This window comes from Aphelocoma coerulescens, chromosome 3 (genome assembly GCF_041296385.1).
Source record: "Aphelocoma coerulescens isolate FSJ_1873_10779 chromosome 3, UR_Acoe_1.0, whole genome shotgun sequence".
Classification (NCBI taxonomy): Eukaryota; Metazoa; Chordata; class Aves; order Passeriformes; family Corvidae; genus Aphelocoma; species Aphelocoma coerulescens.
In genome coordinates this window covers 102,495,178-102,522,408 of record NC_091016.1, presented here as the reverse complement: position 1 = coordinate 102,522,408, position 27,231 = coordinate 102,495,178, and the positions used below count along the sequence as shown (strand labels likewise).

Sequence of the window (27,231 nt, the reverse complement as noted above, 5' to 3'; positions counted from 1 at the left end):
TGTCTATGGAATCAGTTGCTTTATGGTCATTGAATCCTAGGCTTCTTGGAATTTAAAAAAAGAGCATAGTTGTCTATAATTTGCAGAGTTGCACAGACTTAGTTTATGTCCACTCAAATGCATTAACATTCCAGTTCCACATCTCTCTCAAATATTGACTCATAACACTCATGTTTAAAAGATTCTCTCTCTTAAAAAAATTACAAATCATTGTAAGTGTATGAGGCAAGTTTTATTTTGGCAGACATGGAAAGATCATGGGCAAGAAATTTGTAAAAAGACCAGGAAAAACGGTTAGGTAAAACATAAAAGGGACCATATAAGCCCCAGGTTGATACAAAGGTAATTTCCATAGAAACTATGGGTAGATGGAGACAAAAACTTAAAGAAATCTTGGATTGAAAAAATTAGTAAGGCACAGATCAAGTGTGGATGTTGTGAAAAATGGGAAAAGAGTGGCACTATCAGTGCTCTTTGCACCTTTCTAACTTCAGTCACTGCTGCACAGTCACTATCACAATCCAAAACTGGACCTGGGAACTTCTTGAAGCCATAGTTTCTGCTCTTGCTACAAGGTCGTAATTTACTCCTCTTCTAAAACAGCACTGAAAATTTTAATCCTTATTAATAAGATGCTTAACTGTTATCAAGTTTGAAATTCAATTTGCTAGACAATTCATACATATGTTTCCATTCACTGGCGTCAGTGTTAGGTCACTGCAAACTGAATGCTGCGATCAACTGCCTTCATTATAAGTTAGGAATTCACATGCAAACGTCCCATGCACCAGTCCAAACCTGGCCCCTTTTCAATTGGATATTAGATACTCATTCACTGCTAGAGTGTAATTTTTTTCATTTTATATGTAAATAACTTGATTTTCTTTCCTCACTAGAGAGCATTGAGTTATCCATGGTAATGTATATTTTCATCCTTTTTTTTTCGGAGTGGCAGTTTCTTCCAAACTTGGAACATTTCACAGCAAGCAGAGAAACCAACATCTTTTTCACACAGCATGATATTGGAATATTTGGCTAAAGGCCCTAAAAACATTAAAAAGAAAGAAAGAAACAAACACGAAATCTTATTCATGATCCTTGTGTTTACTTGTTATGCTCAATTTGCTCTTTCATGCTTGTAGCACACAAAGGAAATTTTGATGGCTTGGTGTTTTAATGTTCGGGTGTTTTATCTTTATAAGGAAAGGAAGCATTTTCTCCATCCATTTTCAATGATTTCTACAGGAAAAAAACATGAAGCTATGGCTGAGAGCGGTTTTCTTGTTAAATGCTTCTCAGAGCCTCACAATCTGTATGCTGTGGAACATAGCAAGTTTTAACCAAACAACATATTCTTTTACTGTACAGAGTGATGTTAAGCTTATTTAGTGACACTGAAATTTCAAGGTTACTTCAGATTTTTTTAAAACCTCTTTTTCAGTACGACCTCTTTCAAGATAAAACAAAATTAAGACAGCATACATTTTGTAAATAACTCTTTCCTATTACAAGTACTAAATAAAATGATGTGTAGCATAAAAGTGATTGCTATGATGTTTGGTATATGCACCATAATACCACTACTTAAGTTCATAATATTGAACAAAATTTAGCAATCTAATTAATGTACTATGTCATTTGTTGGCTGGTATTAGGCTTTTGAAAGATGTAACATAGAAAACCAAATGCAAGAAGTATGGACTAAAATCTTGATTTCACTACATTGGTTGTGAAATGATGGTTTCACTGTGTGAAAGGATGGTTACTTTACTACTGCCCTTGATACTTTCTAACTTGGCTGCACATGTTTGTCTCAAATATCTAATAGCACACAAGAATTGTACTCTAACTAAAACCCTGTGGAATTAAAAGCTCCAAAGTACTCACAGAATCATAGAATGATTTGAGCTGAAAGAGACCTTAAAGATCATCCAGTTCCAAACCCCTGTCACAGGCAGGGAAACTTCCACTAGACCAAGTTGCTCAAATGCCTTGGACTTTATTAGAAACATAATTTTAATATTACTGTTTTCTCTAGTTAACACTTCTGTCATTAAAAACAGGAATATTTACCTTTAAAAGCAATTTTCTTTAAAATCATTTGCTTTCTGTAACACACCAATAACTCTTCCTCTTTTGATACTTGAAATTATGCCACTAATCAATGATTTCCATAGTATTTGCCCTCTATCATAAGGTAAATAATTTTTGTAATTTCTGCTATTAGATATTGGCAATCATCTTCCCTTTAGTGAAAAGAAGTTAGGAAGAATTTCAGGAAAGTATACAGATGTTTCTTTCATTGTCAAAAAGGAGTATCTGAGTAATTTTCTGTCATATGGCAGCCTAAATGCAAAGAGAGACCCTGTATTTTTAATAGGAAAGTTTAATCAATTTTATGATGGAAAGTTTATAAACTATGAGACAAGAGGATGTCTCTCCTCTTTACCTTGAATCTGGGAACACGTGGTCCCTGCACAGTTCTCTTGGGAATCCCTACTTCATGACTTCATCACCATGGACAAAGCAATGATCTTGTCTCATTTTTCCTTCTGATGAATGCTCTCAAAACACCAAACTGTTAAAATTTCTAAGTATAGTAAAGGATAATCACTACTGCGACGGACAAGGGGATCGAGTGCACCCTCAGCAATTTTGCAGATGACACCAAGCTGAGTGCTGCTGTTGACACACCTGAAGGACAGACTGTCATCAAGAGGGACCGGAATCTCATGAAGTTTAACAAGCCAAAGTGCAAGATGCTGAACCTAGGATAGGGCAGCTCTAATACCAGTCCAGGCTGGAGGATGAAAAGATTGAGAGCAGCCCTGACAAGAAGGATTTGGGGGTGCTGGTGGATGAGAGGCTGAACATGCCCTGGCAATGTGTTCTCACAGGCCAGAAAGCCAAATGTATCCTGGGCTGCATCCAAAGAGCGTGGCCAGCAGGGCAAGGGAGGGAATTCTGCCCCTCTACTCTGCTCTGCAGAGGCTCCATTTGAAACACTACATCCAGCTCTGGGGTCTCCAGTACAGGAAGGACATTGATCTGTTGGAGTGAGTCCAGAGGAGGCCACCAAGATCATCAAAGGGATGGAGCACCTCTCATATGAGGAAAAGCCGAGAGAATTGGGTTTGTTCAGACTGGAGGTTTCAAGGTGACCTAACTTCAGCCTTCCAGTATCTGAACGGAGCCAACAAGGAAAATGGAGAGAAACTATATACAAGGGCATGTAGTGACAGGAAAAGACAGAATGGCTTCAAACTGAGAGTAGATGTAGATTAGATATTAGGAAGAAACTGTTTATTTTGCAGTGGAACAGGATGTCCAGAGAATTTGTGGATGCTACATATCTTCAGTGAAAATTTCTTCCTGATGTCCAACTTGAACCTCCCCTGGTGCTGCTTGAGGACATTTCCTCTTGTCCCATCGCTGGTTGCCTGGGAGAAGAGGCTGACACCCACATGGCTACAGCCTTGTTTCAGGCAGCTGTAGGGAATGATAAGGTCTCCCCTGAGCCTCCTTTTCTCCAGGCTAAACAACCCCAGCTCCCTCAGCTACTCCTCACAGGACCCTTCCAGCTTCACTGCCCTTCTCTGGACTCACTCCAGCACCTCAGTCTTGAAATGAGGGGCCCAGAACTGGACACCAGACTTGAGGCTTTACCAGTGCTGAGTACGGGGGGAAAATCACTTCCCTGGTTCTGCTGGCCACATTACTCTTGATACAGGTCAGGATGCCATTAGCCTTTTTGGCCACCTGGGCACACTGCTGGCTCACATTCAGGTGCTGTCAACCAGCACCCCCAGGTCCTTTTCTGCTGAGCCACTTTCCAGCCACTCCTCCCCAGTTCCTCTCATTAATTTAAGATTATGTCAAGTACTTAAAAACAAAAAATGGTGGGTTTTTTTGTAAATAGTGTCTAATAATTTACATTAAAATTCATCACAATTTTCTTACTCATGACCTTAATATGCGTATTTAACTTCAGAAGCCAAGAAAAGTAGCCCATCTTAACTAAGATAAAAAGCAGTCTAATATTGGCATCTGGTTTTTTCATTTCTTTGCCATTTTGCTTTTGTTTAATGATTCTGGTCACACTAGACTCTGCAAAAAAAACCCGGCAGTGCATATGTGTCTGTGTTGGGGGTGTGGGAGATAAACCAAAGATAATTTTCTTAAATTATCTTTTTGCTGAAAGACAGAATCATACAAATGAGATCTGTAGACAGAAAAGAAGTTTTAAAGAGTGCTATTCCCTGTCTGGTTCATATTGGGCTTATTAAAAAAAATTCTCTCCAAATTGCTTTATGATGAGAGTCACTCTCATTTTATGTGTTTCAGTTAGCCACTGGCTAGTTAGCATTTTTAATAAATTCATTGAATTGAATGGAGATGACAATGCGTAGTTTTCACTCAAATTGAAGTATGAACACAGGAATAATCTGGGATGTCAGCAGGAGTATACTTTAGACATCATTAAGTGGGAAAAACATCACTGTCAAAATCCAAGGCCCCTAATAATGTCAGCAGATAGTCTTGTGAACACGAACAGTACAAACACCAAGGAAAGTCTCCAAGTAATATTGGAAACTGCAAGATTATGAGAACTTGTCTACAAAATTTATTTTACAAGAGGAATTGATTGTTTATGACTGGATGACAAGGGAAAGGATGCTGAACTTCCACTGCAGAAATTCAGAAGTGAGGGACTGCAGAATTCCCCTCAAATACCTGAACATTTCTCATTTTGTATCTGTCCCATGATCAATACATCCCTGTCCAGCACAGTGTGATCCAAAACCATACTGTGATCATACAGTCAATAATCACAAGGCTCAGTTAAGGCAAGCAGGTAATTACCAGATGACAGTAAGAGAACATGATTCAGAGTTTAACCTAATTACATGCATCAGAAATGTGGTTACTACATTTTATAAAACTCTTTTTGGTCCCCTTTAATCTGATAGTCAATATATAAAATATGTTTTTCCTATCTAAAACAAGCAAGCATCAAAAATTCTTCATAACACACAGGTAATTTAATAAGTAAAAAGTTATCTATCACAGTTATATAGAAATGATAGAAAATCCCACAATAAGGATGTACCGCAACAAATCAAAAGGGGACAGGTTTTGACAACTGAACTTTAGTCTCATTGTGGAGTCCAGCTTCAAATTTTGCAATGGCTATAATTTAATTATTAGTTTGCAGTCAGAATATAAGCAAAAGGAAGTGACTGATGTCTGAGCAAGAACAGTTGCAATAATTATTGTATCCACAGTATTTAGGGATGCCAATCGGCAGGGCTTCTGAACATAATCATGTCAATTCAACATATATCATTTAAAATAAAACAGACTTATCTTTTTTGACATAACAGAAGATGCAGGAAGACTAATATAAAACTGCTTAATGCACTCTGCATGTGTAATATATGTCTAGATGACAGAAAATAAAGGTAAGCAATTGTCCTCACTCTCAAACATTAATGAATTTAGGAATAAAAATTGCTTATACAACCAGTAATTGAGTTATTATTATCACCTGTTTAGTTGGAAACTTGTCTGTTTTGTAACCATATCCCAGCTCTCATCTTCTAAATCCTTACTAGTAATACTTTTGATAGTGCAGTACTACATACTAATGCATCAAGCCACTGCTGACACTTCTACGGGTTCAGTTTCAAAAGCATGTAAGAAGCAAAGAAGCAACTGTTCTCTGAAGATGTACTATGGCCAGTTTCAGATGAAAAAAGAGATCCACCTCCAAGAGGACAAAGAAGTTGAGCACAGCTACATTTCACTATGGTAACTCTCACATTCATTTTATCACGCTGAGTTAAACAACTACATTCAAAAAAGCTTTAAATTACCAATGAAGAATATAACAGTATAAGTTCTTGCACTGCTTTGCCTTGTTAAATGAATCTTATTTTTTTTTCCCCCAAGAAATAGTAGTTCCTTAAATGTGAAATAGATTTTTTTTAGGTGGGAATTCCATGGTTTTAGGGGGGAAAAAAAATTCTTTTTTAGTTGGCCATCATTTAGTATCAGCCTAAAACATGTAATTAATATGTCCTATAATAATTGGAGAAATAGCTTGCTAGTAAGAAGACTCTTTATTTGACTTCATATTTAATATAACTTCTGTTAAATCTTTTTAGCATATAGGTTTGCCAACAAAATTAGCCAGCTTATGATTTTGAATCAGGAAGCTAAAATTTTGGGAATAGGTATTTACCTTTTATCCACATGTGGGAAAAAAACAAACCCAACAACACTCTGTACATGAGGTTGAACCTGCCAGTATTGCACACGTAAATTATCTTACCTTCCATTACATGCTCTTTTCATGTTGGCAGAAACTATTTGTCAGCATTTAGCTGATCAGGTCTTTCTTTCCTTAAATAGCTATGTGATGTATAACGAATCACATTTTAGCTCTATACTACAAAAGTTTCCTTTTCCTAATATGTTAGTAGGTGAAAAAGCTAAGAAACATCTGATTTAGAGGAGGGCCACAAAGACGATCAGAAGGTTGTAGCACCTCTCCTACAAAGACAGTCTGAGAGAGCTGAGGCTGCTCACCCTGGAGAAGAGAAGGCTTTGGGTAGACCTCAATGCAGCCTCCAGTACTGCAAGGAAACATAAAAAGGAGGAAGAGGGACTTTTTATACAGGTGACAGGACAAGGTGCACTGCTTTTAAACTGAAAGAGGGAAGCTGTAGATGAGGAAATTAGATGTTAAATTCTTTACTCAAGAGGGTTTTGAGGTACTGGAACAGGTTGCCCAGGGAGGCTGTGTGTCCACTACCCCTTGTAGTATTGAAGTTCTGTTTGGACAGGGCTTTGAACAACCTGGTCTTGTGGAAGGTGTCCCTGACCATTGCAGGTGGGTTGGAACTAGGTGATCTCTAATGTTTCTTCCAACCCAAGCCACTCTGTATTTTATTCTGTGATTCTATGATTAACATAAAAAAGGGAACAGTAGTCAGTGATTGGCACATCTACTGGCAGGAACTCAGTAATAATTGTATAATATACAGTAATAGTTCTCCCTTTCTTACAGATACATGAAGCATCAGAATGTTCTGCTGAAATTATTCAATAGTCTTGTTCTAAAAATTTGAACTAGTCTGTTACTAGTGTGTTCTAGGTAAGCTTCAGCTGGAAAAATGCTACTATGCTCATTCCTATACTGTTTTCTTCACAGTCACCAGCTCACACACACACAGAAGTGTTATATACTTTGTAGGAAATGATGTGCAATAAAAAGGTAAAAAAAATTACATATGTCTTTTTCATGGGGAAGGAAAAAAGAAATAAGAACTTTAAACTGCCCAAAGCTCTTGCTGCTGCAGTGTCAGCAGTTCTGTAGAAAAGTCAATCACCCCATCACTGCTTCACTGTTCTCTTGACCCTGGAGAGATGGAAGACAGAAATGGTTTCTGAAGAAACAATCAAATAATAAATGACAAAGAAACAGAACATAAACAAAACAAAACAAAATTTAAATGTTGAATACATTATAAATCCTGGCTTTTTAAGATAAAAGAGGTTTAATAGCAAGCAAGAGTTCAGACTTTATCTTTTACCTCTATGCTTAGATTATGATGTGCAGAGTATACATATGGTTTATTGCTTGCTGGAGATAGGGGAAAGTGAATACTGTGAATAATTCATATTTAATCCCTATTATATCTGCGTGATTCAAGAAAACAGAGGGTATATATTGCTATTAAGCACATATTTTATATATTCTTATCAGAAAATTTTTGGTAAGCTGTATTTTATTACATGTTACGTTAGCAACTTTCATCATAAGCATTACTGCTCCATTAAAACAAAACTGTTTATTTCAATTAATATGAGTAGTAACAAGCAGCATCTATTATATTATTAGCTAGGCTGCAGTAAACTAAATAATGTTTAGAAGGCCTGAGAAGCCATGAAGGCAAGTAGACATTTTAAAATCACTTTCCATAGAATATATATCATGTATGTCTAAAATAACTGACAGATATACATACACACAGTAAAAAATATTCACATCTGTGTATTTGTGTCTTCCCATTAGTGCATATAATTTAATTAGCAGGTTTTCTGTGTCAGAAAAAACACCAAAATTGCTTGGAATCCATTTTTAAAAGTTTTTTAGGACTGTCTGAAAGATTAACTGAGAAAGTTTTTTCCAGAGTTTATCACACAGATCTGCAACTGACTCTTAGGTAAACTGTGTGAGATACTAAAAGAGTAACTTTTACTGCCAGACATTGTAACACAGAGATTACAACATTTACCTGTATTTGACATAGAAAAAAGTTTGAAACATCAGGGTATAAACTGAGATGGAGGCAATTGCACATACAAGGTCTCAGTTCACTGTGTTTGTAAAATTCACAGTTCTGTTTTAATGCCCAGCTTACACCCCACCCCACCTCTTTAGCAACAGAGGTTTTGATACAGCCTTTACTGTTTATCCAGTCCTGCTATGGTTTCCTTATACCTCTCTATGAAACCCCTATTCAGGAATTCTGCACATAGAAAAAATATACTGTAACAAGAATTATGCTAAAATTAATGAGGATTTCTCTCTTTTCAGATGTGGAAAATAGGTATGTATTACAACCAGCCCTGAAATGAGTTTTGAAATCTATAAACTCTTGAGAAGTCTGTTTTGAATTCACTTTTCTGTGGCAGGTAATGTATCTACTGGCAGTACACAGGTCAATAGGTCAATACTGTCAGTTCATATTTCCCTTTATGCTGAGCCTCTTCACAGCTGACCTCTGTCCCCTATTTAAAGATATTTCCATTTACTATTTTATCTGATACATATGACAAAGAAAAAAAAAATCAAAATAAACCTTTGCTAGCTCCTAGGTTACAGTGAATTACTGAATATGATGCTTAGGGAAACAATCCACAAGGAGTACATCTGAATAATAACTGTTGTCTCAGTGCAGCCCACCTGCATCTCTTGTTTATCCGAGTTCTACATGCTGACAATTAGCTGCATCTAGAAAAAGAAATTTCCATAGAATATAAAATGCAAATCAAAAATATATTTTGCATCTTTTCTCAGTTAAATTAGAATGTAGTTATATTTTGAAATCTTTCTCCATCAACTGATAAAGCAATATTTTTGCTTTAATGTAAGTTTTTTCAATAATATAGAACTGAAATATTTGTTTTGGTTATAATATATGGTGAAATCAATTATGTAACTTCATGTTTGTCTATAGAATTAAGACTACATTATGCAAAAAAGCATTAGCATAACTAATTGGTGGTGGCAGGAGACTTAAAAGTTCCTCTTTTATATATCACAGGATCATAGTCATAGAATATCAGATCGGAAGGATCTTCAAGAATCATCTGGTCCAACCTTCCTTGGTAAAAGCACAGTCTAACTACAATGGCCCAGCACCCTGTCCAGCTGAATCTTAGAAGTGTCCAACACTGGGGATCCACCACCTCTCTCAGGAGATTATTACAATGGCTGATGCTTCTCTTTGTGAAAAATTTTCTTTGTGTGTCCAGTTGGAATCCACCCAGAAGTTACTTGTACCCTATACCCCTAATTTTTTCCATGCAACTCCTTGCAAAAAAAAGGGAGTCTTCATCTTCTTTGTAGCCACCCTTTAAATACTGGAGTACAGTGACAAGGTCCCCCTTTCTCTGGGCTGAACAAGCCCACTTCTCTCAGCCTTTCCTCACATGGCAACTTCCCAGTCATTGATCATCTTTGTGGCCCTTCTCTGGACCCTCTCCAGCCTGTCCACATCTTTTTTGTGGAGTGGGACCAAAACTGAACACAGTATTCCAGGTGTGGCCTGACAAGCCCTGAGCAGAGTGGGACAATGACTTGTTTATCTCTGCTGGTCATGGTGTTGTTGCTGAGCCCAGCACCCTGTTGGCTTTCTTTGCAGGAGCAGCACACTGCTCGTTCACATTGAGCTCGCTGCCCACCAGGAGCCCCAGGTCCCTTTCCACAGAGCTACTCCCCTGATGGATAGATCCCAACCTGTGCTGCACTCCTGGATGAAAGATATGTATATAGTTATAAATATACACACTATATACATATATAAAATTATGTATTATGTATCAAATCCTGTTTTGTGTTCATTATATTTACAATGATAAACATAAAGTCACTGTGCCAATCTCTTAAGGACAATTTTGAGCCACAGGTCTCAGAATTACACAGAATTATTGCTAGTTGGATTTTTTCTAGAAGAATAGGAAGATGTAAAATAGCACTTTTTAGTACCGTATCTTCTGTTTACACTGTTGTTCCTGCTACAATTTTAATTCTTGACATCCTTATAGCTTACAAAAGCCTGTGATTACTACCATGTGTAATTTACCCCTTAAACCAGTGCATGCTTTAATAATGCACTAACCGAAGTTCGTATACACGTTATCATTCTGTTTTGCTTTTCTTTCTCCACACAAACAGCCTAAACCAATTTATTCCTTTGTCTAATCATTTCAATATATTTTATATCTGTTTCTATTTTTTAGGGTTTTACAATCAATAAGTAGTGAAAGTATCCTGGTGCACATTTAGCATACCGAAAGGTCCTTCAGGCAGCACAATAAACTACTTGAACATACTATTCATTTTTACTCAATTTTGCTGTAGCAGCTGAAAAACATGATGCCTTTTCTTGGTCTTAAAATCAAGAGTCAAACATGGTTAGAAGGGGAATAAGGGATTTTACCTTGGTATTTATTTTAAGGATCCTTAGGTGCACACATCCAGGTCGAATGCACCAAAGTGCACACCACAATTCCCCCCCCCCAAAAGATCTGACATAATGTTATAGGTCTTACTAATTAGCATATCTATCAAAAATTCTCCAGTGAGAGGCTTGAATGAGCCCCCTCCTTCCTCAAGGAGCCTTCCCCTGGATGGTTCTATCTTAGTTTACAGCATGTGTTCTGGAGAGGACCTTGGAGTCTGGGGCACACTGATCCCTACCTACGAAGCTTCTAAAATGTTTAGAGTCCAAGAATGTAGGCAAAAGCACTAAGAATACAAAGGTTGTAAAAAGGTATAATGGTTATAAAAGAAAAGGCAAAAAATCATCATGGCATCAACATAATACACAAATTATGAAGTGAGTGTTAATTATTATAGTTTGTGATGGTGATATAGTTACACAGCTATTATTAAGGAAAAGCTCCAGATTTTGCATGATGGCTAAAGAAACACAATTATCCAAAATGTAGTTGAGTGTTTTTCTCTATGGGGAAAAATAAGTGCATGCCCTGAAGCAGAACTTCCAAGATGCTCTCTTGCATCTGCATGCTGTCAGCCAAAAGACCAAGACTATAATTTTTCAATATTTGCCGAAGGCATTGTTTTGAAATGTGTAACTTCAAAGGGGTACACCTGTGAATGTTCTTTGTACAACAAAGGGTATGACGTGGGATATGAGATATCAACAGAAACCTGTCATTCAAATTCTGCTATGCTAACCTCTGCAAATACAAGCAAGGAGAAAAAAATATCTGCTTCCTTGCTGGAAGTTGGAAGTGAAATCCTTGTTTTACTGGAATCAGCAGCAATTAAAATGACTTCACTTGGATCAAGACCATACTTAGGAATTTCTGTTTACTATGCTCGTACCCACTGAACATTTGTTGGTGCTCTTCCTTTAAACAATTTTCTACCAAGATTAGTGAAAAACAAGCAGGCATATTAGATAATGCTAATAAAAGCATTTGATGAAAAAAGAAATATTTATCCTATACACAGGTGGTACAAGTACTAAAGGTCAGTTAAATACGGTAAATGAAGCCCACACACTGTGCAACTAAACCATTGGTAGCTGTGTACTACCTTCCACAGTTTTCAGAACTTTTTGAACTGAGTAAACAATCAAGCAGAACATTATTCTTGTCAAAAACATCCAGTGATGATACCCACTAAAATGTGAAACAAATTGGCGATGCTCCCACATTTGTTTTAGCAGTATAGTATAAATCAGCAGCATGTAAAAGGGTAATCAGACAACAGAACTGACAGCAGCATTTTACAGTACTCAATAAATCTCATGCCTGAACAGAAAACAACAGAGCAGCACTGAAAGCAGTGTTTGCTTTCCAGCTCTGCAGTCCAGATCCAGCAAATGACTAAGGAACTTAAAAGACACCAATGAAATTCATGCATCAAAACCTGAAGTTGTGAAAAGCTTCAAGATCAAAAAGCTTCAATAAGGCCTCTTTATGGCCTCAGTGGTATTTGGACAGATAACACACACCAGTTTCTGACCTTTAAAGATCCCTAACTGCTTAATGGATAAGAATTTCAATTGTCAAACAACTTACTGCTCAACTCATCTCAGTGAGAGTTCTTTCAAAAACTGGTGACTGGTGCCTTGAAGAAAGGGACTCTTGGCCAAACCTGGATTCCACAAGCAGACAAATAAAAATAATACACTTAAACGTGGAATACTTTTGTGCTTAGGGCCTTCACCAAAACTGACCTTGAACTGTGCAAATTTTAGGTGCAACTGATGTTACTGATACACAAGCTAGGGCCATAAAGATCTGAAATTTGGATTACCATCTTTCACTGGGAGATCTTGGGGCACTACTATCCCCTTGGCTGGAGATGAACTAAGGAAACACAGTGTATGTTCTAACATATCATCAGAACATATATTCAGGTGAGAGAAAGAAAGGCAAAGAGACAGAAAGAAAGAAACTGGGAAAGAAAAAGGTACCTTACCTCACTTTTAAATTGCCTTGTTGTGGTTGTCCATCGTAAATTGACAAAATATCAAAATCTTCCTCGAGGGCAAAAGTATGAAATGACAATTGTATCCTGTTACGCTCCCCTGTGATAATGATCCATGTGCAGTTGGCATAATTTGGATAACCATGAGGAAATCCAGGGCTTTCAATAGTACCATTTGGTCCCTGTACTAAGCCTCCACAGTTCTGACCTGAAAAAGAAGAAAGGAAAATTTGCGGTTGGTTTCCTTTTCCCTCACTCAGTATATATTCTTACATAAGTACCTGTGTGTATAACTTAGTGTTATAATTTTTTTTCTAGATTACAAACGGTACATAAAATTGCATTTATACAATCTTCCCTTTATATTTAAAACACCCATAGCTGGATTTTCTGACATATTTAACATCTTTTTATGCACTGAATCATTATTTGAGGTTCTGTAGTATTAACAATGTATGACTTACTCATTCAAATGTGAAATTTCACCATTAGCCTTAATGCCATAAATTCAACAGACTGGCAGTTTTAATGGTCTGAGTGTTAAAAACTTTTTGGCAAATGCTATTTTAAAAGTTTCTATATAAATACTAAAGTATCAGAGTTTCTGACATTCTGAAACCTACTTTAACATGAAGAGCAAAATGTAGACACAACATCAAGATTTCTATACTTTGAAAACACAGCAAAATTTTTGTGGTGTAATATTTCTAGTGCCATGTGTTTTGTGATAAGAAAAGTGGGGTTTTTTGTTTGGTTGGTCTTTTTGGTGGTTTATTTGGTTTGGTTTGGTTTGGTTTGGTTTTGGTTGTTGGTTTGTTTTTGCTCTGTTTTGGGGGATTTTTATTCTTAAAAAATAACGCAAAGGGTTTCCTCAGCAGGCTTTTGTATCTGGTTTGTACATCCTACAGACTTTGTGAGGGCATGATTGCTCATTAACGGGAAGTCCTCTGCAAGAAAGTTTGACTTACAGTGCACACTGTTGCTAGTTTCCTACTTGATTTGTTAATCCCACACGCAAGAGTTGTACTGACTGAGCTGGAGAGAAGCTCAGAAGTTAATGAAATATTTGAACAGAGAAAAATGTAAGGACATTCTGTGCACTGTAATACTTGGATTATTATATGTGTTTTAAGCACTTCAGAACAAGTATAATCCCACATTTTATTTTTATACCTAAACCAGAAAAGTATTTCTGACTGCAATTTTGTTTTTAACTTACCAGCATTGGGTCTCTCAGACTGAATCTTTCAAAGAAGTGCTGTCAAATTCTTGTGGGAATCTAAATCTTAATAAGATGGATTTAATAAAAGGGATTTACTGCTAAAACTAAAGAACTTATAGGTAATAATTTTTTCCTAAATTTCAAATATAATAACTCTAATGAAGAGATAAAAAGGCTGTGGGGATACAGGAAATTTTTAAAGTAAAAATCTTCTCTGGTATACCAGAGAATCATTTGATTCACTTTAATAAGACATCTTTATTATCAAACATTTGCAAAGAAGGGACCTATTACACCATGAGCTTAGCATGAATGTTTCAGTTATGTACTGTTCACTAAAACTTAGCAGCATTCTTGCAGATACCATGCATTGTATCCCTCGTCCTACAACTGCAGGGGAAATCTCATACCAATGTCACAAACAATTTAAAATACTTTAATTACTACAGAACTGATGGTCTAAAAACAGAAAAGGAAAATCATAGTGGCAGACCACCACCCTGTTACTCTAACCAGCTACTTTATGTCTCCAACATAGGTTTCTGTAAGTCAAGCACCCCTTGCAAGCTGTGCTGCACAGCAGCCTTTCTACCACTCGGGTGTGAAAGGTTTGTTTTAAAAAAGGAGAGCCATCAAGGGCATCTTAGCAATTAATCTAAAATCTTTCAAAGATAGAGCCCCATTTTAGGAGCAGAAATTTATAATCCTAGTGTATAAAGAATATAGTACACCATATATAACTGCATATGTAAATGCAGTATCTTAACTACATTTCTGACTTCCAGGGAAATAAACAAATCATGTACCCAATCTCTTTGGGAGCCCTAGAGCTGGCTTAAAGTAAAACTTTATTAACCTTTATTTTTAAGCTTTATTAATTTTATAGTTATATGGTTATAAATTTTATAATATAAACTTTATTAACTTTTATTTTTAAACTCCATACTGCTGGGGTAGTAAGTGAACCCTCATGGTCCCCACAGGGCCATAACTTAGCAGTTTCCTTACACAGATGCTTGCTACCCACTTGCAGAACTTTTTGTAATTGCCAGTGATTGTTCCCGGTTTTATTCCAGACAGTGCTTTGTACTCATCTGTAGATACAGGTTAATGTGCATTATTATTTTGGAAAATAAACAAACTCTAATGAGAAATAAAGCAGAAAATGTTTTACCAGTTCTGAAACTATTCATACACATATTGCCCATTTACTTTATACCCAAAAAAACATGAGACAAAGGAGAATCATAAAGAAAAATTATTACTGTGAAATGTTATTTAGGTTTCTTCCTAATTTTATACACATATATAAATATATACTTATTTACTTAGTGTTCAGTAAAAAAAACAGCAAAAATCCTAGAAGAAATTTAACACACAGTTAACTCCCAGCAAACCCATTGCTGCACACTCACAATTTCAAGGATGATTTTGCTTCTGAAGTAAGCAATATTCAGAGATCTTAAGAGCTATACAGACCCAGAGAACACATTTCCTTCTAATTCTGTCCCTGCCTAGTTAAGACACAAGCATGTTAACAGGGCAGAATGTAGAAAAAAAAAAAGCCAGCTGCTATCTGTATAATACCTATTTTGTCAATATATGTAAGTATAAAACCTTCAGGACTGTCAAATGATACACCTCTTCAAAGCAGCAAATTCAGTATCAAATCACTTAAGAGAGATTCAGTTGGAGGATATACTTGGAGAACAGGAACAAAGAGACTTAGAGTGATAGCAGCAAATTAGATAGCCGTTAAACATACAATATCCCACAAGAAATAATACAGTTTCTGAGTGTAGAGACACCACAGACCAGTAAGATTACAGTGATGAGATTAATTAAGAGCATTTTGTTTCTTATGTGTATTGTAGGAGAAGAATGATTCAACAAAGTAAAGAAAATAAACATATCTACAGGAAAATTAAAAAAAAAATATCAGCAGAGATTAAGTAGTTGAGCTGAGCTGAATGTAGACTGAATACCACTGACTACACCCCAAAAAGGTCTACTTCTACATTTCACTTTACCTTTGGCCTTTGTCTCAAATAACAAATTAAATACTGCCATTTTTCACAAGATGTTCAGTCACTGATTGAGTACAATATGAGTACACTGAATTATTTGAATACTAAAGGTGTCTTAGACTGCCATTATTCATATGACACCACGTAATTGTTTATATGAGTATAAACTATGCTGCTATTATTATTTTTCTGCCGTATGTTGTCTATAGGAAGATGTTCCTGAGCAGCTATTTTAACCTTATGTTGGGAAATAGAATTATTGGGATCAATAAAAGAACTGTAGCAAGAGCCTGCAAGCAAAAGGCCTGTGTGTGAGAAAAACTCTCCATGAGAAAATTCTTGCGTGAGAAAAGGCCTGGGGAACAAAGAGGGTGTTTGAAGACTTGCAGCTGTTCAGACAATTCCCAGAGAAGGGAGGTAAACTTTGAATTCTTTTAATCATAACATAACTGTAGAAGCTTGCCAATGTAAGTCCAATTAGGGAGAAGCAGAAATGTGCTTTGATAAGTTTTAAGCCACTCAAGAGTTAACAAGCTGGTATACTATATAAGTGCCTTTGGATTGCTAATAAACGGAGTTTTGCGCTTATCAACCACATTGGTTTTGGACTGCTTTTCTCCCCCTGCCGGAGCCCGGGCCTCTCTCCTTTTTACAATTCCAACAACCTTACGATATAAAAAGTGTATTTTAAGAAAACTGATGCTCTTGGCTTATAGTTGAAAAATATTTAAAGTGACTACATCCTTATTCTATTTTTCAAAGTTACTTTGCAAAGTTACTGTGCCCATCCTATTGCACTTGCTCAAGCTCAGCATTTCTCAGTTGTGATCCCTAAGTGAGAGCCAATGAAGAACACAAAACGCTCTCATTTTACCTTAAATACTGGTGTCAAATGGGTGGTAGAATCACTAAGAATCAGTATAATTTTAATACTGCTTTGCTGTAAGATTTTGAACAAACTTCACAAAATACAGACTTAGAAAATACTTCCTAAAAAAATATGATTTTTATTTTCCTGGGCCATTAAGTTTATTTATCACATCCTCCCATCCTCCGCCTACACACACTTCCCACCCTGTTAACCATATTCATTGACTTCTTTTTGTTTTATTGTTTCAAGTTTCAAATGCTTCTACAAGAAACATGCAACAAGGAGCATTTCTCTCCTTGTGATTTGTAAGGTAGTCCGTGGAAAACTATATGTATATATATGTATACATAGACATATGTACATAACAATAGTAAGGAATTTTTGCAAGGTAGATGTATTTTCAACAACAAAACTATAAAAGACATCAAAACTAACTCTAGTAAAGTCAGTGACGCTAGATCAATCATAATAATGAAAATGAAGTCACGTTTATTCTTATGACTGTAAGTAGCATCTTCCATTCTGCAGTTACAGAGGCTGAGACCATATGTCCTCTCAGACTGGATCTTCCTCATTCTTTGAAATAGTTTCTAATATGAATTTGTTGTATTAGTAAGTTTAATAAGTAAGAAGAGCTGCATTCAGCCAGATCAACAGCTCATTCTGCTCAGTACCTTTTCTCCAACAGCAAGTCAAAGGAGGGAGCGCTTCGACAAAAAACTTCCCTCCTGTTCATGAGCAGAATCTCAAGGATTTCTTAAAAGGAAGACATTCCAATACCCTTGTCTTTCTGTTTAAAAGCCCTTGATAGCTTTCTTTTCCATGAACTCATCTCTGAGCCATCCTCTGAGTCTATACCAACTTCTAGGGTCTTTAATGTATTGTAGAGGGAATCCTAAAACACAAAAACATCCTTTTTGTGTTTATTCAGCACTTACAATCTGTTAGGTTAATTTAATGCCCCAGTAAGTTTTTTTTTTTTATGAAAAGAGCATACAGATGATCTTTACCTATGCTTTCTGTGCCACTTAACATCTCATTGACCTTTGTTATGTTCCAGCTTCTTTTTTTCCAAGTTCAAAAGTTTCATTTCATACAGCTCTTTGCACCTAAGCCATTTTATCACCTTTCTACGACCATTTTGATGCTGTGTTATACCCTCCATGAGACAGGGATACCAAAACTTCTTGTAATATTCAAAATGTATATACATCATTTTGATGCTGTGATAATTTTAATCCCTTTCCTCTTCTCTCACTAATTTCCTATTGTCTTTTCTAAGGTAAGTAGTAGCTCAACATTTTATATTACTATGGATTATAACCAAGTTTTCTTTTCTCTGGAATGACAGTGAGGCTAGAGCCTGTCATTCTACATAGACAAATGTGATTTATTAGATTTCCTACAGTTTATTACTATGTACATCACATCAAACCACATTTGTCTATTCTGAATTTTAGCAACTACTCCTACACCCCCTTACTTGGTCACATAAGGCTATTTTTTGTAATTCTTCACAATTGGTCCTCATTTTCATTAACTCATCACTTCTTATCATCACTGTCACTTCATTGCTTACCCTCTTTTGCAGATCACTTATGAGTTTTCTGAACACACATGCCAGCACAGATCTCTTTGGGATGCCATGGTGACTCCTTCCATTGTACAAAATATCAATTTTCTCCTGAGGCACAAATTTTATCCAACCTTTCAGCAATGTAAAACTTTCTTTTGCCCTACCTGATTTACTGCATTTACAGTTGTTACTGGGGAGCCTTGTTCAATATCTTTTGGAATTCGGATGACCTTTATACACATTCAGGCTGACTCATTCAGAGAACTCCAATAGCTTTGAGAAGCATATAATTTTAAACTTTTTCTTCCATATGTCATATTTAATCATGTGTCAATTGAGTTTTTTCCTTAATAGGGTTTCCTAACACAAATTTCAGGTGTTCCAGCTTTTATACCTTAACGCCCCTTAGTCCCTTTTAAATAGGTGAATCGAAGCTGGAGATTACATTTGCTGTGCAGCAATTTTTTTCCTAGATTGTCTTTTAAACTCTGGATAAACTCTGGTATTTGTGACATTACTGCTTATTTTGTCTGTTAGTTCCATAACCTGTTCTACAAAATTTTCAACTTTAAACAGAGACATTGAGGAATTTTCCAGAGAGAACAGTTCAGGCATGGAAATTACAATGAATATATATTTTTCGTTGTCTTCCTTATTCTAGTCTTTATGTTGTTAGTATCTATTGGCCCACCAAGGGTCTCTTGTAGGGTACTTGCTTCACCTGTGTTCAAAAGAGGAGTAATTTTTAGTTTTACAATGTTGGCCTGCAATGCTCTTGGACACTAATGTTTTATTTCCAGAAAAACCTTCAGAGAGAGCCCAGCAGCCCGTAAATCTTACTGGGATCTCACTGATACACCTGCTTTCACTCACCTTACCTTGGGATTATTTCTCTCTGGCACAAAACAACACTGACCACTTGATTAGTATATATAGCAGGATGAGTCCCGTCATCTCTCTCCTGTTCTTATCTGTGAGGCTTTAATTATAGGAGTTAATGGTTAGAGCCTTCAAAGATTTTAAATCCTCTCTGCTGCACAGTAAAGTCAGACACACATCTCCCATGTCCCCAGAGTACCTCATGCCTGCAATTTTGACTTAACTCAAACGTGCACAGTTGCAGAACTTTGTTACCGCAGTGTTAGCAACAACTTAAATGACTTTGAGCAGCAAAGTGCATGACAGCAACAGTTTTGTAAATATGACTTTTAACAAAAAGGATAAAAAAGAAATCTTCCTGATAGTGCAAAAATGTGTTATGTGTACATAGAACAAAAATTATTTCCTGTTGGACTACAACAGATAACTACAGATTTAAATTGTTGCTTCTATCAGTTGAGATGGTGGAGCAGTAGAGAGCTGTAAGACATGAACAGGTAGTTTGCACACCTTGTTTCAACCATCCCTTTTTCCTTTCTCTTGTGTTTTTATATTCTCTCTTTGTATTTTCTCCTCTCCTGACCTCTATGTAATCTGCCAGCACTTCCTATCCCCACTTAGACCTGCAGGCCCCCGCAGTCCCTGCCATCAGTTGGCTGTGCTCTGCACTGGGCCTTCATCACTTCTTCCTCATTAGGATAACCTCAAGACATTTTCTGACTGTCTTACTACTCACTGCTACTAAAACTGCTATTTCCTAAAGCAACTTCAATCAAGAATGGAAATGTCAAATGGCCAGAGAGGCAGAGGCACTATTCTTTGAGGACTGTTTTAAATAGCACGTAGCTACTTCAAGTGTCCTTTAAAAATCCATAAAAGAACCTCACAACATCATTACGAGGCACTTTCCAGGGAATTAATCAAATCAGAAAGCACTGAGATCTTTTTTATTTAGGTATCACTGAAGATTTATTCACAACTGCAAGCCACCATCTTTACTGGCATACCTTGAGCACACCCCAGCACAGAGATCTCACAAAGAGGGCTGCTGTGATGCCTTTTCCTGGTCTTAAAATCAGGAGTCACACACGGTTAGAAGGGGAAAAGGGATTTTACCTTGGTATTTATTTTAAGGATCCTTAGGTGTACACGTCTAGGTAATATACATCGAGATGTACCCCACCGAGTCTATCTCTGTCTTCGTCTTCTGTCTCCACACCTCTCTCTCCCCCCCCAACATTGGGTATAGCATTATAGGTTTTACTAATTAGCATATCTATCAAAGATTCCCCAATAAGAGGCTCAAGTGAGCCCCCTTCCCCAAGGAACTCTCCCCTGGATGGTTCTATCTTGGTTTACAGAATGTGTTCTGGAGAGGACCTTGGGGTCTGGGGCACACTGATCTCTGGCTACGAAGCTTCTAAAATGTTTTGTCTCTTAGCTTAACAAACAAGTCCAAGAATGTAGGCAAAAAAGCACTAGGAATACAGAAGTTGTAAAAAGGTATAACAGGGGTATAAAGGAAAGGGCAAAAATCTTCATGGCATCAGCTGCCCCACACCAGTCTGCTTGCTGTGCCCACCACTGCCTTCCAGCCTCAGGGGGAACTGGTGCCGCAGGGCTTCAGTACTTCAGATATTTAAACATACTCAAGACAGTTCCAGTGCAATGTGAAATGAGAACAGTGTAAATTTATTCATTATGTTTTTGCAAGACCCAGGCAAAAATAGTAATTTCAAGAGAATTATTAAAATTTTTTTTTTCAAAATTACTTGATCTGAAATAATTAGTGTCTGGGGGTCAGTGGCTGGGGTGACCCCAGTGAGTGCCCAGCCTTTGCCAGCCTGTCCCAGGCTGCAGTGGGACCTGGGCCAGAGCCTGTCAGGCTGCATTGCAGCACCAGGAGCCAGTGCAGGTGTGCAACAGTGTGGCTGCTGGTGAACATCTGGACAGTTGTGGTGATGAGCAGGGGACAAGGAGAGGAACACAGGAAAGTTTTTTCAAGGACAAGACCCTGGGCTGGGTGACTACTGCAGCACAGGGAAATTTTAGTCAGCTCCATGGGTGGGTGGGTGGAACACAACTGCCCTGGGCCAGAGATGGGAAACCAAGTGAGGTTGCTGGTGCTGCCTGAGCTCATCTGAGTGTGAGTGTGTTCTGTTCATCCACGCAGTCAGCTATGTACCTGTGCACATGTGTACGTGGTGTATTCTCGTGGTCTGTGTGCCTGCACCTACTGGGAAAAGCTGCTCAGCCTTGTCACTGCCTGCATCTGGAAAAGAATTGGGCAGTCCCACCTCTGTTGGCTGCTGGGCTCAACCCTTCCAAATACTATCAATTGCTTCTGAATCATTAAATATTCAGTAGCTTGGCACTAAAGGTAAAAATAGAGAAAAATGGCAGCAAAATTACAAAATTTAGATGGATTTCCTATAAATACAGATCTATTCAACCCTGCAATTTTTGGCTGTGACCAGTCTAGGACCTTCATGGAGTCCATCTCACATGAGATGCTTGAATGCATGTAATAACCTTAAACTCTGATGCAGACATTTACAAGGTGACTGGAACTTCACCAATCTATAAAGTATTTTAAATTCAGACCTTCTAGCCACATGCTACATATTCATTGATTGTGCTGATGAAACATAAAAGCTAGTGTTTGTAAAGTCTCAGATTAGTACTCCAAGAGTTAGGCACTAGCTTTTTGGTCCACTCCCTATGTATATTTAAGTCTTTATCCAGAACTCAACGAAATTAAATTGTCATAAATGTTAAAGATTAATATTACTATTCAACAAGAAATTCTGAAACAGTTCTCCCATAATGCTATCTTTTCTGTGTACCAGAGCAAAACAACTTAATTGCTGGTATGTGAAAGTTTTTCTTTTAATGAAGTCCTCAATGCTGAAATGCATATTATACATAAACTGGATTATGCTGCCACTACAAATTGAGTAAAAGATATTTCATGTTCACTTTTCAATATTGGATTGCCCAAAAAGACAGTATAAATCAGTATTCACAAAGGTTAATGGGGAAATAAAACGTGGGACAATATCCTCTGCAGGAAATACTTTGTTTTTTAAAGAAAAGGCTTTCAATACTTTAAAAAAAATCCAGTGTATAACACTAAACTCTGTGCCACTGGTTAGTAGAGGCAAAAAAACCAAGACCATAATCACTCTTTCAAGGCTACAGCTTGACAGTGCTTCCTTCTGACAAAGCAATAATTTCTTCATTAAAAGCAACTAGATTATATGAATTTGTTTTATACCTTTTCCTTCAAAAATATATTTTTTGTCCCAGTAAAGCAAAGATCTTTGCATTCTCTTCCTTCTGCCTTTAAATTTACTCCAATTTCTCTTAAGATTCATCAAAATGAAGGAAAAAAAAATGCATCAAAAAGAGAGGAAAGCAATGCAAGTCATATACCAGATTTGAAATATGTAGAAGGTGGTGTTGAAAAAGTTCTTTTATGGAGAGTAAGATCCTATATTTTAAAATGCTGAGCTAAAGGCAGATTTAGTACCTGCAAAAAAAAGACTATTCTTCATAGACACAAACTCATTCTGCAAAAGGAGATCACCTAGGACAGGTTGGATTTTATTTTTCTACTTTTTTAAGATAAAGTAAAATAAGTTCAGGCTTAAGGTAAACATCACTATTACTGTTACAGTTGCTTAGCAAGAGCTGGTAGAATTAGAGAGCATTGTACAGCTCAGATAGATAAAAGGAAAGTGCTGATTGCATTGTTTGTGAAATACCAAAACAATAAACCAAATTCTCTTCTGAGTTTCACTGGAACATCAGCAACACAACAGAAGCAAGCGGCTCTGAGGATTTCTTTATTTCTCTTCTGCCAGACTCCTGCAACATACAGGACAATTGTCTGCACCAAATCTGATCACTTCAGCATTGTCACTTTGACTTTCATTTTTTATTGATGTCTTTTATTGATGCCACTCTCCCAGAGCACTTCACTGACAGCCTTGCTCACATGTCAGGATCTTACAGCAGGTTTTCTTATTATAATCTTTGTCACAGGACGCCTACACCATGAGACTGAAAAGTGTACCATAGTTCAAGCAGTTTGGTTTTAAACTACTACTAAAGAAATTATTGTCAAAAAGCCCAGTTCTGAAGACCAGGGAAAATCCATTTGTCTCATTGTAACTGCTCCATGAACATCATCGACGTTAACTACTCTCTCTTCCCTGACAGTTATTACTTTGTGCATCACTTCTGTTATCCAGCAGGCTTTCCAGCATTTTTTTTTCCATTGTGTGATCACACAGCTAGTCCAGAAAAGGTTTCAAATTTGTTCATCTCTGTTACTTGAATTCATCCTTTCTTTGCATTTAAAACAGAGCGGAGTCAACTGATACCAACTGAGAAAGACAAATACTATCTTCCAAATTAAATTGCTAAGTCATAATGAGGAAAAAGAATGAGTGACAATAAATTTTTCAGCAGTCATTAGAGAATTTTCGTTTTCTAAGATGGAAGACATTTTTAGAATTTAATTTAGAAAGATCAGATGATATTACATTAGGGTTTACTGTTAAAACCATCACTTTGTTAGTAAAAGCACATTTTGCAAGAAAAATTTTATCCATAAGGTTAAAAATTAAATTTTATGGATCTACTGCAAGAAATCATGAAATATTCTTCTGGACAGGGGCATTATTTCTATGCACATAATTTTGCTTTTGATTTAGATGTGAATTTTATATAAAGCAGAATATTTGCACTATGCAATGCATATGCAAGAAAAAATGAAAACATTGTAACAGCACAAAGTATTGCAGTATTAGCAAAGTGAAATATAATTAAAACATAGGTAAGGGGGCAACATGTGCAGGCATAAAACACAAATTTACACACATAAAACATATACAATCTATGGCATTCATTAACATCACCATGTTGGAATGATGCAACAGACTTTGCTCAAGATTATAAAATCAAAGTACAGCTGTGTGAGACATTCATGAATGGAACTGAAATGATGTGTTTTAATAATCTTAATCACAGGAAATTTAGTACCTTTTGTTTTGTATCTTACTGATATGTTTACACAGTTTTAAAGTAATTTCTTATTTTAATGGGGCAATGGGATGGCATGAAGGGTGATGCAGCTGCTGTGCCTGAGTCATGATGTCAGTAGCTAAGATTTATGCACAGCTATATTCAGACTGGAGTAGTTAACCACCATCTTGCAGCATCAATAACACTCACAATTGAATGAGTAACTATAGGGCTGGTTCAGCATTGCTCCAAATCCTTTGGCCTTATCTATATGAATTCAAAATGGTGCCAAAATGTGGCTAGTTTGATTTGGTGCCCCCAGTTCACACTGGAGTAAATGGATAAGGAATAAGATATTTTTCTGTATCACTGTAAGATCTAGTTTTATTTCTCCCATATGAAATAGAATGTTTCAATGTTACGTTTTCCATGGTGTAAATCTCAAACAATTATTTATATTTGTAAATAATAGCAAGTAATGTTGTGAAACTGTGAGAAAAAATGCAATTAGCATTAGCTTTTGGGTACAGTTGATTAGAATAATATTTTATAGATAGTGTATATATAGTATGTGTATTTACTAATTAAGCATCTTCAGCCCATGCACATGATTCAGATATGCTGCAGAAATAAAAGTAGAATTCAAGTAAATTAAGAGACTTAGATGATAGTACAAATTGGAACTATAAAGATGCAAGAGGATGCTTATGATATCACATAATTAAATGATTTCACATAATAGTGCGACACTCCAACTATATATCACACAATAGTTTCTCATGGAATTATGGTGGATGCTGTTTTTAAATACCAAATTGAAAAAATCACCGAAATATTCAATACTTTATACAAGGTAAATCACATGAAATTGAAGAAACTGAACTTATTTCAGGCCTTTTCATCTAGCCTACCGCATCTAAATCACAACAGAGGAGCACTATTTCAGGGACTAGTCCTGAACTCAATTTCTCAAAGGGATGTTTAATCCTTGATTAAGGCATAATTGAAATACACAGAAGACATCTACTCTTTGCAAGAGTATTACAAGCAAAACCTTATTATGTTCATTTTATGTGAAATAATGTAGAAAAGAAAAAAGCTATCTGCATCACTGACTCATCCTCAGGAACCCGTGTGACTGACAGGAAATGCAGAGCCAGAAGAAGCACAGCAAGTAGATGATATTCATGTTGGCATTGCTAAAGCTGGTTGTGCCAGGGTGGGTGAAATGTAGGCTGATCTGCCATGTCAGGGCTGTGTCTGTGGTGCAGAATTGCTCTCAGACCTGTGAGCTATTCTAATGTTTTGCTTCCACAAAATGACATGGAGATTCTCTAGAATATTTTTAATTTACCACTCACAGGAGATACCCTTACAGTTCCACAAGTATTCTAATGTAAATAATTTTCTAGACAATGTACAAATACAACATTGTGTCCCCTTTCTCTAGGCCTAAAATTATTTGCTTTGATGTTTGTGATAATCAAGTGACCTGACTTTAAATAAAATAGCTGAGGTATGGGGGAGATGAGTGGTGGAAGGTGTTGGTCCTGAGATCCCAGCCTTTCTGAACAGCAGCACAGTGTATCTGACTATGGAAGTGTCCAGGGGTATTATCATACACCCATTGAAGTCAATGTCATAGAATCCATAGACCTCAGTGACTGAAGAATCTACTTTGTAAATACAGACCCTAATAATTTACATATCTGTCTTGCTTCCAGGAGAAAAAATCCAAAGGGGAAACTATTGGAATGGCTCAACAGAAGTGCACATGCCTTTGGGAGACTGCACATGGCCCTTGATAAGAGCAGGATAAGAATCTAAAATATTAGCTTTCACTCATATTACATCAAACTGTATTATGTCATGCTGTCTCACATCTCACCTGACAGGCACATTTCTGTTACAAAACATAAAAAGACAGAGACAACAGCAGTGATTTGAAAACATGTTTATGTTAACTGAGGTGAATAGTCAATTAGCAGATACCATAAAACAAGCTCTAATTAGTTTAGGAAGATTCTTGTCCCCAAGAGTAAAAATCCTTATCAACTCCACAAGTTTTATGCAAGTAACTATAAATTAATAATTCAATGAGCACTGTACTAGTTATTGAACTACAGCGGCATGATTTACTCTTGAAATTCTGAAAGTGCTCGCTTCTGTCATGCCCTTAGCACACTGGACTCTCAGTTCACCCTTCTATCTACACTTTCCTTATTCAGGGAGGAACATGATCATAAGTATGTGAAAAACACTGAACATATGGCTCCTGTGGTAGAAACTCTAAAATTAAATAGTCCACAACGGCTTGCAGGACAGATAGCAAAATGTTGTTTGATGCTTCAGCTATATCATTGATTATTAAATTGATTATTTGCTTCAGCTGCAACCATAACATCTTCTTCCTGTCATTGCAACCTATACCTGAAATTGTGTAAGTCAAGGTATGGTCATGACCTGCAGTCATCCAGTCCATACAAACAATGTTCTTACAATTTCACAGAAAAAATCTGATTTATTAGTGTATTTTGAAAACAAATTTAAGATTCACAGCATTGTATAGTTTATAAACAAAATCTGGTCATGAAATATCACATTTATTATAAATAATTTAAAAAGTTATAAATAATTAAAAAGTTAAGCAAATATTGTTTGTGATTCTTGTCATTTGATATAACAGGTGTTTTCCCATGTTTGCATTTATAGAGTGTTTATTCTGTAGGCTATTAAAAAAAAACTAGAGCCAGCAAACAGAACATCAGAGGTCACACATAAAAGTATTACCACATACAGTTACAGTATTTGAAGAACATAAGACATCCCCCACACACACTTCCCTTCTTTTTGTGCTATTCATTAAAA

The 27,231-nt window shown here is 36.6% G+C and overlaps 1 protein-coding gene across 1 annotated transcript in view; it reads right to left on the bottom strand.

Annotated features, from left to right (window-relative positions):
- The window catches only part of CSMD1 (CUB and Sushi multiple domains 1), a 1,120,396-nt gene that overhangs the window by 884,233 nt on the left and 208,932 nt on the right, over nucleotides 1-27,231 (bottom strand). Inside the window, exon 2 of the mRNA XM_069011476.1 lies at nucleotides 12,749-12,965. Coding sequence (XP_068867577.1) covers nucleotides 12,749-12,965 — 217 coding nt within the window. The remainder of the gene's footprint in view (nucleotides 1-12,748; nucleotides 12,966-27,231) is intronic.